This window comes from Grammomys surdaster, unplaced genomic scaffold (assembly GCF_004785775.1).
Source record: "Grammomys surdaster isolate TR1022 unplaced genomic scaffold, NIH_TR_1.0 242, whole genome shotgun sequence".
NCBI classification, from domain to species: Eukaryota; Metazoa; Chordata; class Mammalia; order Rodentia; family Muridae; genus Grammomys; species Grammomys surdaster.
In genome coordinates this window covers 10,077,339-10,089,409 of record NW_021604687.1, presented here as the reverse complement: position 1 = coordinate 10,089,409, position 12,071 = coordinate 10,077,339, and the positions used below count along the sequence as shown (strand labels likewise).

At 49.5% G+C, this 12,071-nt stretch overlaps 1 protein-coding gene across 1 annotated transcript in view; it reads right to left on the bottom strand.

Annotated features, from left to right (window-relative positions):
- Nucleotides 1-2,416: 2,416 nt before the first annotated feature.
- The window catches only part of Dnajb6 (DnaJ heat shock protein family (Hsp40) member B6), a 51,444-nt gene continuing 41,789 nt past the window's right edge, over nt 2,417-12,071 (bottom strand). The window contains exons 9-10 of the mRNA XM_028774660.1: nt 7,327-7,611; nt 2,417-3,775 (exon numbers count right to left, since the gene is read on the bottom strand). Of these exons, the coding sequence (XP_028630493.1) occupies nt 3,693-3,775; nt 7,327-7,611 (368 nt within the window). The 3' untranslated portion in view covers nt 2,417-3,692. The remainder of the gene's footprint in view (nt 3,776-7,326; nt 7,612-12,071) is intronic.

Genomic DNA, 12,071 nt, shown 5'->3' with positions numbered 1-12,071 from the left:
ATTTTTAAACAGGTGATAAAGGCCCCCCCTCCTTTGCTGTCTTAGTGACTGCCTTAGGTTTCCCGAATTCTAGGAAAACCACTTCTCCTAAGCAACGTCATCTATCTGGCTGCGGGCTGTTGTGTTTTGCAGGTGTGTAGCCTATATCCCTGAGAATCTATCACAGCCCAAGCTATTTGAGAAAGAAATGTAAGACAAAGGCAGACACACAGACAGTCAGACAGACAGTCTTTGTTTAGTTTGGTTTTTTGTTTGTTTTTTATGAGGTTTTTTTTTTTTGGGGGGGGGGTTGGGGGACGAGTCTCACCATCCTTGGTTGTCCTGAAACTCAGGATGACCTCAAACTCTGTGCTGAGATTACAGGCATGGGCCACTACCACCCAGCTTCTGTGGTTTTTACTTCGTTTATAGAAAATGGGATGAGGTGAACAGGCGCTCAGTACAGCAGCCCAAGCCTACACAGATCCCATCCACCACAGGGGGAAACAGCAGGGCTAGGGACCGGCTTCAACCTGTTATAAAGTACACGGCAGGCCCTCGGCTCTCCCTGAGACAGCATAGGGAGACCGCTGTCAGAGCCCCAGGCTCTACTCCCAATCATGGACCACTGGGGATACACATAGCTTGTTTGCACAGAGCCTACCACATATTTGACATAGCCTACAGTGACCCACCCCGGAATGACTCTTAGGCTCATGGCTCTCAGACAGGGTGGCACCACACTTGGTAAGTCACTTGACCGGGACATGTCAGCCAGCAGCTTTTTATAGACCAAGCATCACCTCTGGATGAATGAGAATACTCAAGCGGTATCTCTAAGGGCAGACTAAAGGAGACAGTGGTGGGAGCTGCTCCAGACCAAGATCTGACGGTACCAGATGGTTCCGATTGCCAACTAGGATCCACAATAGTGAAGGCCCTAGAGGAGGGGGTGCTGAGACTAATTTGGAAGTCACTGGGATAAATTAGATCTCCTCCCAAATGAGCCGCAAAGTAAAACCTTGTTTAATCCATGTACTGCAACTTTTCTTCTTTAGGGGGTTGGGGAGTATACAGGCAGAGTGTGTCTTACTGTATAGCTCTCACTGGCCTGAAAATATATGTAGACCAAGCTGATCTGAAATTCAGATTTTCAGCCTACCTCTGCCTCCCAAGAACTAGTATTAAAGGCATGTGTTACGACACAGAACTACAAGTGTGACTGAATGACACTTTGGCTGAGACACTGGGTAATCACTAGAGAAGCTTTCCAGAGTGCAGCATCCCGTCCGGAGTTTCTCTCTCTGCCCTACAGCTAAGATGCTGCCAGACCTTAGGTCTTCACCGTGCTCAAAATGATCACACTCACTCACAAAGAGGGTGGAAGTGTCTCGAAAGTACCAGGCAGATCCTGGGCGTGGTCCTCATCCTTCCAGGTCCCCTCTCCCCAGCCCCATTGGGCATTTCCACACCCAGAGTTCCACCTTTCATCTCATACATGAAAGATCACAAAGATAAGTATGTGCCAGCACTTCGTCACTGGAGACGCACAGGAGTTTACCCCTATTCTACACTCATCCTCCTCTGGCAGGAACCTAAACCTGTCATATCAGGAGGCAGTAACCAGCCTGGACTGGCTAGCATACTGCAAACTACTGACTGTGTAATGCCCCAGCCCACGTATGGACCAGTAACCCTGGCTTTCCTGCCCACGTATGGACCAGCAGCCCTGGCTTTCCTGTGTCTCTTCATCTAAGCGCTTGCCTAGGTACACACAGCAAGCCCTACATAGATGTTGGCTCCTTCCTGTCGGCTATCACATTGGGAAGAGCTGTCCTTGGACTTAAGTTCATCTAGAAAGTCAGGCTACCTAAAGACATGCAAAGACTCGGGGTTAGGGTTAGGGTTAGGGTTAGACTGCTGGCTACACACCTGTGACAGGCCTAAGGTGGTGTGGCTGACATCAAGAGCTAGACTGGGTCTGAGTGGCCGAGGAGCCTCATCTGAAGTGGTCTCTCACGCATGCATTCAAGCACCTTCCTCTTCAGTACTGCAAACTTGAGCAGTGAATTGTCACACTCATGAGGCCAGGCTGAGAAGGAACCTCTCCTCCAAGCTCCTAGCATGCTCAATCAGGTTGCTAGTCTATAAAGCCAAGCTCACTGGATGACAACTGACTTTTGTATGGGACACCAACACATCTTTTCTCCCCTAAAATGTCACTTTATCTTCCATAATTGAGAATGTAGGGGCTGGCGAGTTGTCTCAGTGGATCAATCTGTTTGCCACCAAGCCTGACCACCTAAAACGGGCACCCAGAACTCACAAAGTAGCAGGAGAGGACCAACTCTCACAAGCTGCCTCTAACTTCTGCCCATACACCAGAGAATACCCTTGGACATACACACACACACAAAAAAAAATGTATAAAACTGTATTAAAAAAAATACAAGACCTGCTTTTATTTTTCATGGTAACAGTGCAACTTACAAACAGGGAATGACCACAGGAGAGCTGGACTCTGTGACGTTTACATTTTATTTACGTCAGTAGCACTACATGCCTCCTTGAGGGTCACATTTCCACAACACACAACACCAATTCACACTCCGTAAGTGCCCACACCACCTCCCACCAAAACCAAGCAAACACAGCAAACACTTGTGGTCACTTCCTCAAAACCCAGGTGACCCTGTCCCAGCTCCTAGCTACAGCAGTGCCCATAACTCACACGACTTCCCTGTCCACACTGCTGGACCCATCTCAAGCTCACCAACACTTTTATAATGTACTCACTGCCAGGAGGACAAAGTTCAAACAACAGATCCTCGTGGCCATAAGGAAGGAACACAGCTCCCAGAAGTGAGAAGGCATCAGAACTACCTGGTGCTCCATGCAAACCGCGAGTTAGGTGACAGTGTGGCATGGGTTGTGACGGGACAAAGCTTGTGAAGGGGCCATTCATTACTTGCAACTTAAAGAACTGATTATTTTGCACGAGCCTCTGTGTGCTGTGTGTTTGTGTAAATAGCCAGTAGCACTGACCTATCATTACTAGAAATGGTACTGCTAAGCAAAACCTTTTGACTGAAAAAGGACAAATATTTCTCCAAGAAGAAAAGATGAGATATCCCAAAAACTAAACTATATTTGGTGTCAATTTTTGACTACCTGGAGAAGATTAAAAGTTGAACAATAAATAAGGAAAGACTCTACATCTGAAGTGGCTCCTGATGGCCTATGTATTGCCAGAGTACCCTGAATCAAAAGCATCCTGATACCCATGGCTCAAGGCACAGCTTACTCTATATGTAAGTTCCGCTGTACTTAAAACCGCGCACTGTACCGATAACAGGAGGCAGTCTATCACGAACACATACCCAGCGCCCAACTGGACCCTATGGACTCCTACAACTACAAATACCTCAGAGCTCAAAGCAGGGCTTGGGCTGCTGAAAAGAATTAGGCAGACCCTTACAACTCGAGGAAACCGCTATGGACTTAGTGTTGGGGAGAAGCAGTTACAAGGCGGCTGAGGCTGTGTCACAGACTTACACAAGACACCCGGGATTGTTGCCTCCATCTCCAGCACCCCTGATCCTACCGATCCGTGGGCACACACGCCGCTGCCGTGCACACACACACACACACACACACACACACACACACACACACACACGAGAGCGGCTGCTGTGGCTGCCGCCAAATCCAGCCTAGCGGTTCCCTTTGGTCGACTTCTTCTTCTTCGAGTCCTCTTTCTGCTTCTGCTTCTTCCTCTTGCCACCTTCTTTGAGCCCTAAGGAAACATGGCTTGTGAAACACTGAACGCCAGCGACTGCACCCCCATGAGGTGGGTCACTCTCTAGACACTTCCCCATGTACAAAAAAAGCAACAGAACAGCATTTATGGTGTCCACATCGAAAAGAAGACACGAACTGTTTGCTAAAAGACTTTCCCTATTGCTCCCAGAATGTCACCTTCACACAGGGAAGTGTGCAACCCACAGCAAGCATCCTACATTTACCCAGCAGCCCAGCCACAGAACCAGCTCTGTGGAACAGGCTCCTCAGAGGCCCTGCCAAGGCCCTACCCGCACAATGTACAACCCTGTCACCTGCACAGCCAAGTCAACCAGACACCCTCCACAGCTGCCTTCGGGAGTGGGAAGTCCATTCTCTCTGGCAGCCCATTTTTCAATCTTGAAAAAAAAGTCTCTCTAATTTTTCCTGTCATTAAAGCTAACAGACACAGGACCTTACCAGCAAAGGCTACGGTAAGATTGACAGAAGCCAGCTCTGGATATTACCAGTGAGCTGGAAATGAAGGGTGTTGCCCTCTGGCCTGCGGGAGCTCATACCCTAGCCGCATGAAGTAGGTGGGATGTGGGCTTGGTGTTGAACAAGAGTCACAAAAGAGATCCCAGAACCCCAACTTCTATAGCACGCCCACAGATACACCAAAATTCCCATGGTGAGATCCCCAAACCTCAACACATGAAGTAGTTGTGGGTGTGGGGGCAAGGCAGGCAGGGCAGCAGCAGCAGGGTTAGATGCAGGCTCTAGCCGAGAACTGCAAGCCATGCTCTGTGAGGACAACCACACCCCACAGCTACGAGGCAGGGCCAAGCTGAGCAGCAAGAAGAAGGGACTGTTTATCCTTTCATTCATGACTCTTCTCATGTTGAATAATTTCTTCTTAATGACCATGTTGTGTGTGGAACCCACAAACAAATGCAAAATGCCACTAATCTCTTTTCCAAAATGCAGCTTGTCCTCTGCAGAACAAACTTTCAAGGCCACAGAATAGCCTGCAAAAAAAGGAAACGGGTTGGGGGTACAGGGGAGAGCCTACATATCCTGAATCCATGGCTCAGCAGTACAGAGCTTACCAAGCATGTGGGCAGTCCACAGCATGGGCGCGAGCATGAGCACGAGCACACACACACACACACACACACACACACACACACACACACACAGCAAATCAAACTGCATTCTGTTCTCGCCTCATCACCAGCACAGTTTGGACCGTGGCTATTCTGGCTGATCACAGTCCAATTCACGAAACTCCTAACAACCTCGGGTGGCTTAAATTGCACAGTAAATCCTTTTCTAGGAAGATACCTCAGTGAGAATTTTTTTTCATCTAGGAAACTCCACTTGCTGATGCCAACCAGCCAGGCTGTACGTAGGCTGTACCCAGCAGCTCCACAGCTGACAGCCATTGGGAGCTGCAACTGGGATGGCTTGCACCAAATTTCTCCTTGTGTGAATTTTTAGGAAAACTTGGTCGACTTGTAAATCCAACCAAAACCTAACAGCAAAGCCCCTGAAGGCTGCACTGGATGAAGTGAAGAAAGCCTGGCCCAGGACATCTTAAGTTTTTCAACAGTGGCTCTCAGAATTTTAAGGTCTGGACTTGGTCCCCCTGATCCCAACAGCAGAGGGCCAGACTTTGCAAAGCCTTCTGTGTTAGCCAGGGGAGGACAGTAGCTGGCAGTACAGAGCAAGCTATGCTGCCTAGGTCACGGTTTTGTTGTGGAAACCAGAAACCACTTTTGTGCGGTAGCTGTTTCTAATTCCCCTCCCAATGGGCCTCTATTTTCACTTAGTAAGCCAAACCCTTGTGTAGCTCAGGTGGCAGTTTAGAGAACCCCACTTCAAAACGGGTCATCATCTCTGAGAGAGAAGGTAAGTGAAGGGTTACAATTTTTTTTTCTATAGAAAAGCATGGCTCCGTAACTCAAAACAAAGTAGAGGAAGTGCCAGCTACACCCAGAGCCACACTGGCAGTGCTTTTGACTCAGGACACTGGGAAACCACCTCACTCACAGCTTTTCCAGTCTCTCATGCAAGATTTCTACCGGGATCCACAAGGTCACCAGTACACACACACACACACACACACACACACACACACACACGCACGCATGCACGCACAGAGCGACCCTGAATCTGCACTGACAGAACAAAGTGAAAGCACTTTGCTGTTCTGACTACTAAATTCTGTCTCCTGGTCACCTTTGGCTTGAGAGGTGTGGCCACGGAATGGCTGCAGTCACACTTCCTGTCGAGATCCTACTGTGGAAGTCCTATGCGCCTATGAAACAAGCTCTGCAGTCAGGCCTGCCCCAATACATCTTCTAGAAACCAGACGATTAGTGGCATGGCACCTCATAGGCCAGGCTCCAGCACCTTTACAACATAACAAGAGTTGGGGGAAGTTGCCAAAATCTACAAGGCTGCTCTGTTCTGTTTCTCTTAACGCCCTGTCTGGTCCTCTTGGACTCAGCACTGGGACAATGCTCATGGGAGGTGTCCACAGCCACTGAAGCACAAGGAGCTCCCCAATGCAGTCAGTCAGGCAAGCATCTGCCACTCAGCAGTGCTGGCATCTCTCCACAGCAACTATGCTGGCTACCCACAACTCTAGTAATGTCACAAAGACTGTTTGTTTCTGCTTGTAGAACCCTACAGGATGCCTGTTTTGGTCTCCTCTGAGGAGAACCAGAGGGGCTTGAGGGCTTGCCTCTAATACAAACTTCTGAAAAGCAAAGGAATAGGCTTTTGCCCTCTGTTTCCTGCTTGGGGCACACTTTGCAACACAATGTGACGTAGACCACCAAGCCACATCTCTGTAGTTTGGCCTGGAGTTTTGTATAGCCAGAGGCACAAACTTGTCTCACTTCTGGGCAATAAAACTACACTGATGCAGGGTTAGGGCCTGACTGGGAAGCTCTATGCGCACTCGCTGACCACCCATAATGTTCCGTGAGGAATACAATACTCCTGTAGATGTATAAGCTACTGGCTGAGGGTAGGGCCGGATGGGGGACAATCCCATCGTGAGCATAGAGGGAGGAGCCAGGCCTCTACCTTCACCGTCCTCATCTGAGATAACTCTACTGGGAACATGGCTAGGGCTTTCTGTCTGGAGAGTGAAGTTAATAAGTGTGCAAGTGATCTTGGGGCAAGTCAGGTTAAGTGATAGATCCCAAGCTCCAGGATCAAGTTATAAACCAGAAAGAAACAGTACCTAGCAATTCCCTAGCAGTCAGCCTAACCCAGACAATATACTCCATACACATCAGAATACTGGGACCCCTGTTTTAATCATGGGGTTGGCTTTGAGCCACGCAGCTAGGCCGTACATAGAGCAGCTGTGGAAGGTGAGCTGGACACAGGTATCCTCTCTGTCCCTTTTCGGCAGGCCTGGCACCTACTCCCAGCTCCCCATGCCTGCTCAGGTCAGAATGCAGCAACATAGGCCTGACTTCTGTGCTTGCTGGTCTGGATCTGAGGGGAAAACACTTTGGGGGTGCGCCACACCAGCTCCCTTCTGCACACCTGCTGAGGTCATAGGGGCATCCAAGTTGCCAGAAACCCGCTGCCTGTCCTGCTCTTCATCTTCCCAGTTGCTTTTAGACACAAGTTTGGCCGTTGGGGCAGGCCTGGGTGGCTTCTGTGGGCGGGTGCTGACAGAAGGGGCCGGAGTCTGGGCTGGAGCTGGGGCCGGGGGTCGGGCCTGGGAGGGGACCCGGACTGGTGCTGGGGCCGGGCCAGGGGCCAGAGCTGGTGCTTGTTGGCCTCTCCGCCGGCATTCTTCTGCAAGGGCGTTCTCGTCGGGCACACCTGAAAGCACAGCACACCAGGGAGAGCTGTGAGCCTCAGCCCTCCCTTGGGAGCAAAAGGCTTCATACGCCTTCTTTCCCAAAAGATGGCTCCATCTCTAGAGCCACCCTATGTTTATAAAAGAAGAAACTATTCCCTCCACTGAACTACTGGGCATGAAGATTCATTCTCTTCCCACTGTGGGAAAGAAAACAAACAATTTCAGTTCCCGTTCCCTGTCTCTCTCTCTCTCTCTCTCTCTCTCTCTCTCTCTCTCTCTCTCTCTGCTGTATCATCATCATCCAGATTCTCAGCGGAATAATCAAGGCCTAGGCCTGGCCGATACCACTTAACATGGTTCTTGCCAACAATTCAGCCCTGCAAAGAGCCAAGCGTGTTCATAGGCCAACAACCAAGGTCACCTCTGTACAAGCATAAAGTGGCTAAGGAAGCCTCTGCCCACCATCCCTACAGGGTAGAGCCCAGGCACTCTCACAGAAATTTCCCAGACACGTAGCTTATCGCACCCCCAACACTCTGCCCCACCATCATTCAGAAGGCTGTTATCTTTGGCAAAACAGAAACAAGGTTTTACACACTAGATGGATACTGAAAATAAAACAAGAAAGTAACAGTTAAAGGGTTAACTGCATGACAGTGCTGTTATCATTTATACCAGGCATGAAACTGGGGGCAGTGACTCTCCATTCTAGACACTCAGTTCACCAGGAGGATAAACCTTGCAACCACCCATTGCAGCCTGTGTGTCAACTCAGCTACAGTCATGCAAGAGCCACCTTTCTTTGGTAGTAAAGAAAGGGACAGCCGCTCCACATACAGGTTCCCCTTTCATCCCTGGGTGGCACCTGCTCAGGGCAATGTGGTAAGTATTTTAAATCAGCCCTCATCGGACATCTCCCATGGACCCAGGTTCTGCAGGAGCCAGACCTGTGGAGATGCCTGGTAGGTAACAATAGAACCTGCCAGAATCTTAACAGGGTAACGCAGCTGGAAGATGGTGGCAGTTGCCTTTAGTCTCAGTCTCTGTCTCAAGAGGCAGAGGCAGGCCAACTTGGTCTACAGAGCTCCAGGACAGCAAGGGCTACACAGTGAAATCCTGTCTCAAAACAAAACAAATTAATAAACAAAAACAAAACAACAAAAGACAGAAAGAGAAGGAAGGAAGGAAGGAAGGAAGGAAGGAAGGAAGGAAGGAAGGAAGGAAGGAAGGAAGGAAATGGGATTATGCATCACACCTGGGGCTACTGGGTCACCAGTCACAAGTCCAGAGCACTGAGCTTGCAAATTTCACCAAGGTACCTGGCTATTTACGGGGATTCAGTGAATCAGAGGCCTTACACACTCCTTACACTTACATACTGAGATGCAACCATTTAACCAACCATGCACAAAGGTAAGCCAGCAGCTGCAGCCTGTACAGAGGCGCCACTGTTTCCACCCCACTGTTCTCACCCGTCCTCTATGCTCTCTCTGCCAGACCTGGAGACCCTGATGAGCCACACGCTTTCATCACTGGGCAGGGGACAAAACATGGCATGGGCAAGCTTTGCAGGTTCAGCAAATGTGTCTGAATGAGAACATAACCTGAGATCTGGGGGGCCATGGAAAGGAAACTACCATGCACCCCACGTTCAGGCACCAGGCTGAAGCACTGTATTAAAGAACACTGAGGAAAGGCACAGTTCGGGTAGGAACAGGGGTAGTGCCACCCCATGGGGGTTTCTGAAACAAACAGCCAATCTCTGCTGGTCGGCAAACAGAGCACACTTCCTGACAACTCAGGTGGTAATGGGAGACACGTGGTGACAGGGTTCAGAATCTGAGTGATACAAATGATGGCACGTGGGAAGAGAATGTGGGTGCTCACCTGATACCTACTGTCAACTATAACTGGCATGTCCCACAGCTGGCCAGCTACTCCAACACCATGGAGAGACTGAGCACAGGAAGAAAGACCAGACAGACTCCAAGCCAGACTACCCTCTGCTGAACAGAGAACACTGCCTGTAAATTCCTCCAGGCATGGTCATTCATGCTGTAATCTCAACACTGACAAGTGCACTGGAGGCCACCCTGGACTACATACCAAAAGCTTATCATAAAACAGACGTGATAGCACCTGCCTTTATTCCCAACACTCGGGAGGCAGAGGCAGGTGGATCTCTATGAGTTAAAGGCCACCCTAGTGTACAAATCCAGGACAGGACAGCCAAGGCTTGCTGCACAGAAAAACCCTGTCTCAAAAAGAGAGAAAAAAAAAATAGCTATAGTCAACCTGGGACTACATAATCTGAGGCTATATAACCCCCATATTTCATCACAGTAAAGGAGAGGAGAAACGTAGGAGTGAGCATGTTTCCTTGTGAAGGAAACCATATTTTTCTTTCATGCGTGACACCACATACAACTGCTGCCAAACCTTTGTTTTGGGGACCGTGCTGAACCTCCAGACAGCAGCCTCTTGCTTGTCTTCTCACTTACCTCAGTGCCAAAACGGATTTCCTCAGGTCTATTCAGAACCAAGTTCCCATACAGCCAGCCACAGTGGGAGAGACAGGGTGCGCCCACATTCTGCTTCAGAAGCACCCTTCCCAGAAGTCCTGCTGGATCCACAGGCTCCACCTGGATGCACCCCACGAAGTACAAACAACCCCCAATGGCAATAAGCAAATGTTCTAAGTGACCTTGACAGGCCTCCGCCCTTGGTGGAGGAGTGTTACAGGGACATCTATGGCAGGTCACCACAAGGATAGCATGCTTCTCGCTGCAGGCTCTCTGCCCTTGCACTCTCTACATCCCCCAGCCTGGAAATAGTGTCCGACTTCAGAGCACCTTCAAAGAGTTCTGTGCTGGCCTGTTCAAGAGTTAAACAACTAAACACACAGTAAGTGGGCTGGCTTTTTGTTATCTCGGGACTAGGGAATGGCAAGATGGCTCAGAGAGAAAAGATGCTTTGCAGATAAGGTAAGCCTGGTAACCTGAACTTGATCCCCAGGACCCTCACGGGAGAGAAGCAATTCTCAAGTTGTCCTCTCACCTGCATCTGTGTGCACACGCACATGGATGCTCTAACCACGGCCTTCGTGGCACACTCTAACAGAGCTGATCAGGTACACATACCCCCCCACACACACACACATACACTCACTCACTCACAAATAAATGCAATTTTAGAAAGAACTAAGCTCTTAGAATAGGAAAAAGACTAGCAGAAAGCTGACACTGTGCCCAACAAACCTTCCAGAACCTTGTCTTTGTTCTCATGACAGGTAACTAACTAGCAAACAAGGAGCTCAGGACTCAAAGCGCAAGGCCAGTACTTCTTGGTGGCTTATGGCAGCCAAGCAAACCCTCTCATGGTTGCCACCTTCATTCTCAGAGTGCCACCCAGTTCTGAGGGCTTTCCTGAAAATCCCCACTAGGAATTTCTCTGCCCATGGCTCAGCATGGGGACACAGACCACAGGGTCCCACAAACTCAAGTCAGAAATGAAGGTGGGAAATCAGCAGACATTAGGTCATTTCTCTCCTCGGGCATCCTCACTAGGCACTCCCTATATGGCATGTACTTGTCCAAGCACTCTTTCCAGCCTGCTGTCCTCACAATATACTAAGAAGTAGTGGCTGGCAGCCAGTACCCCAGAATAGTGAACTGGCTGCTGTAACAAGACCTGTGAAGCTATCCACGTAGCAACTGCTGCCTCTAAGGCAATTTGAACCAGAGCAGGCACAGTATGACCACTGGTGTCTGGGATATTACCAAGCCTGATTCCCATGTGGAAGGAAGAAGCTGGGTTGGGCTCACCTCAGCACACAAACCTAGATGGAGCCCAGATACAGATGGCCCTGTGGACTGGCTCTGTGCTTACAAGCTCCTGAGGTCTCAGAGCACGCCAGTTTCTCTCAAGGACCACGCAGTGACTTTCACACTCTACCCAGTGATGTGCTCCTGTCCTGCTTGAGAACTGCTGGTCCTGAACCCTCTGTTCTTTGTCTTCATGGCTGCTGAGGAGGAGGAAGAATACAAGTACTCTATGGGTCCAGGAGCATAGCCAGTATGTCAACGGCCCATGGAAATTGCTTTTTACAAGGGATGTTGTCTTACAGTTCTGATATCTGTCCTGTTATGGTGGAAACCCACAAAACTACAGATAACTATCACACGCCCACCTTCAAATGATGGCAAGCTCCTGGACTCAAATTCATCCTTACTCCTTAATGTGGAGATGCCCTACAAGCTTTGAGGAGTTGGCAGATGAGTGAGGACCATCCCTACCATCTTCATATCCTGGCCCAAAGCACATCACTCCTCATTTACAGGGAGCTGATTGGCTCTAACCACAGCCTTCGTGGCACACTCTAACAGAGCTGATCAGGTACACACCACACACATACAAACATCACAAACACACACCACACACATACGCACACCACACATACCACACCCACACACACACACAC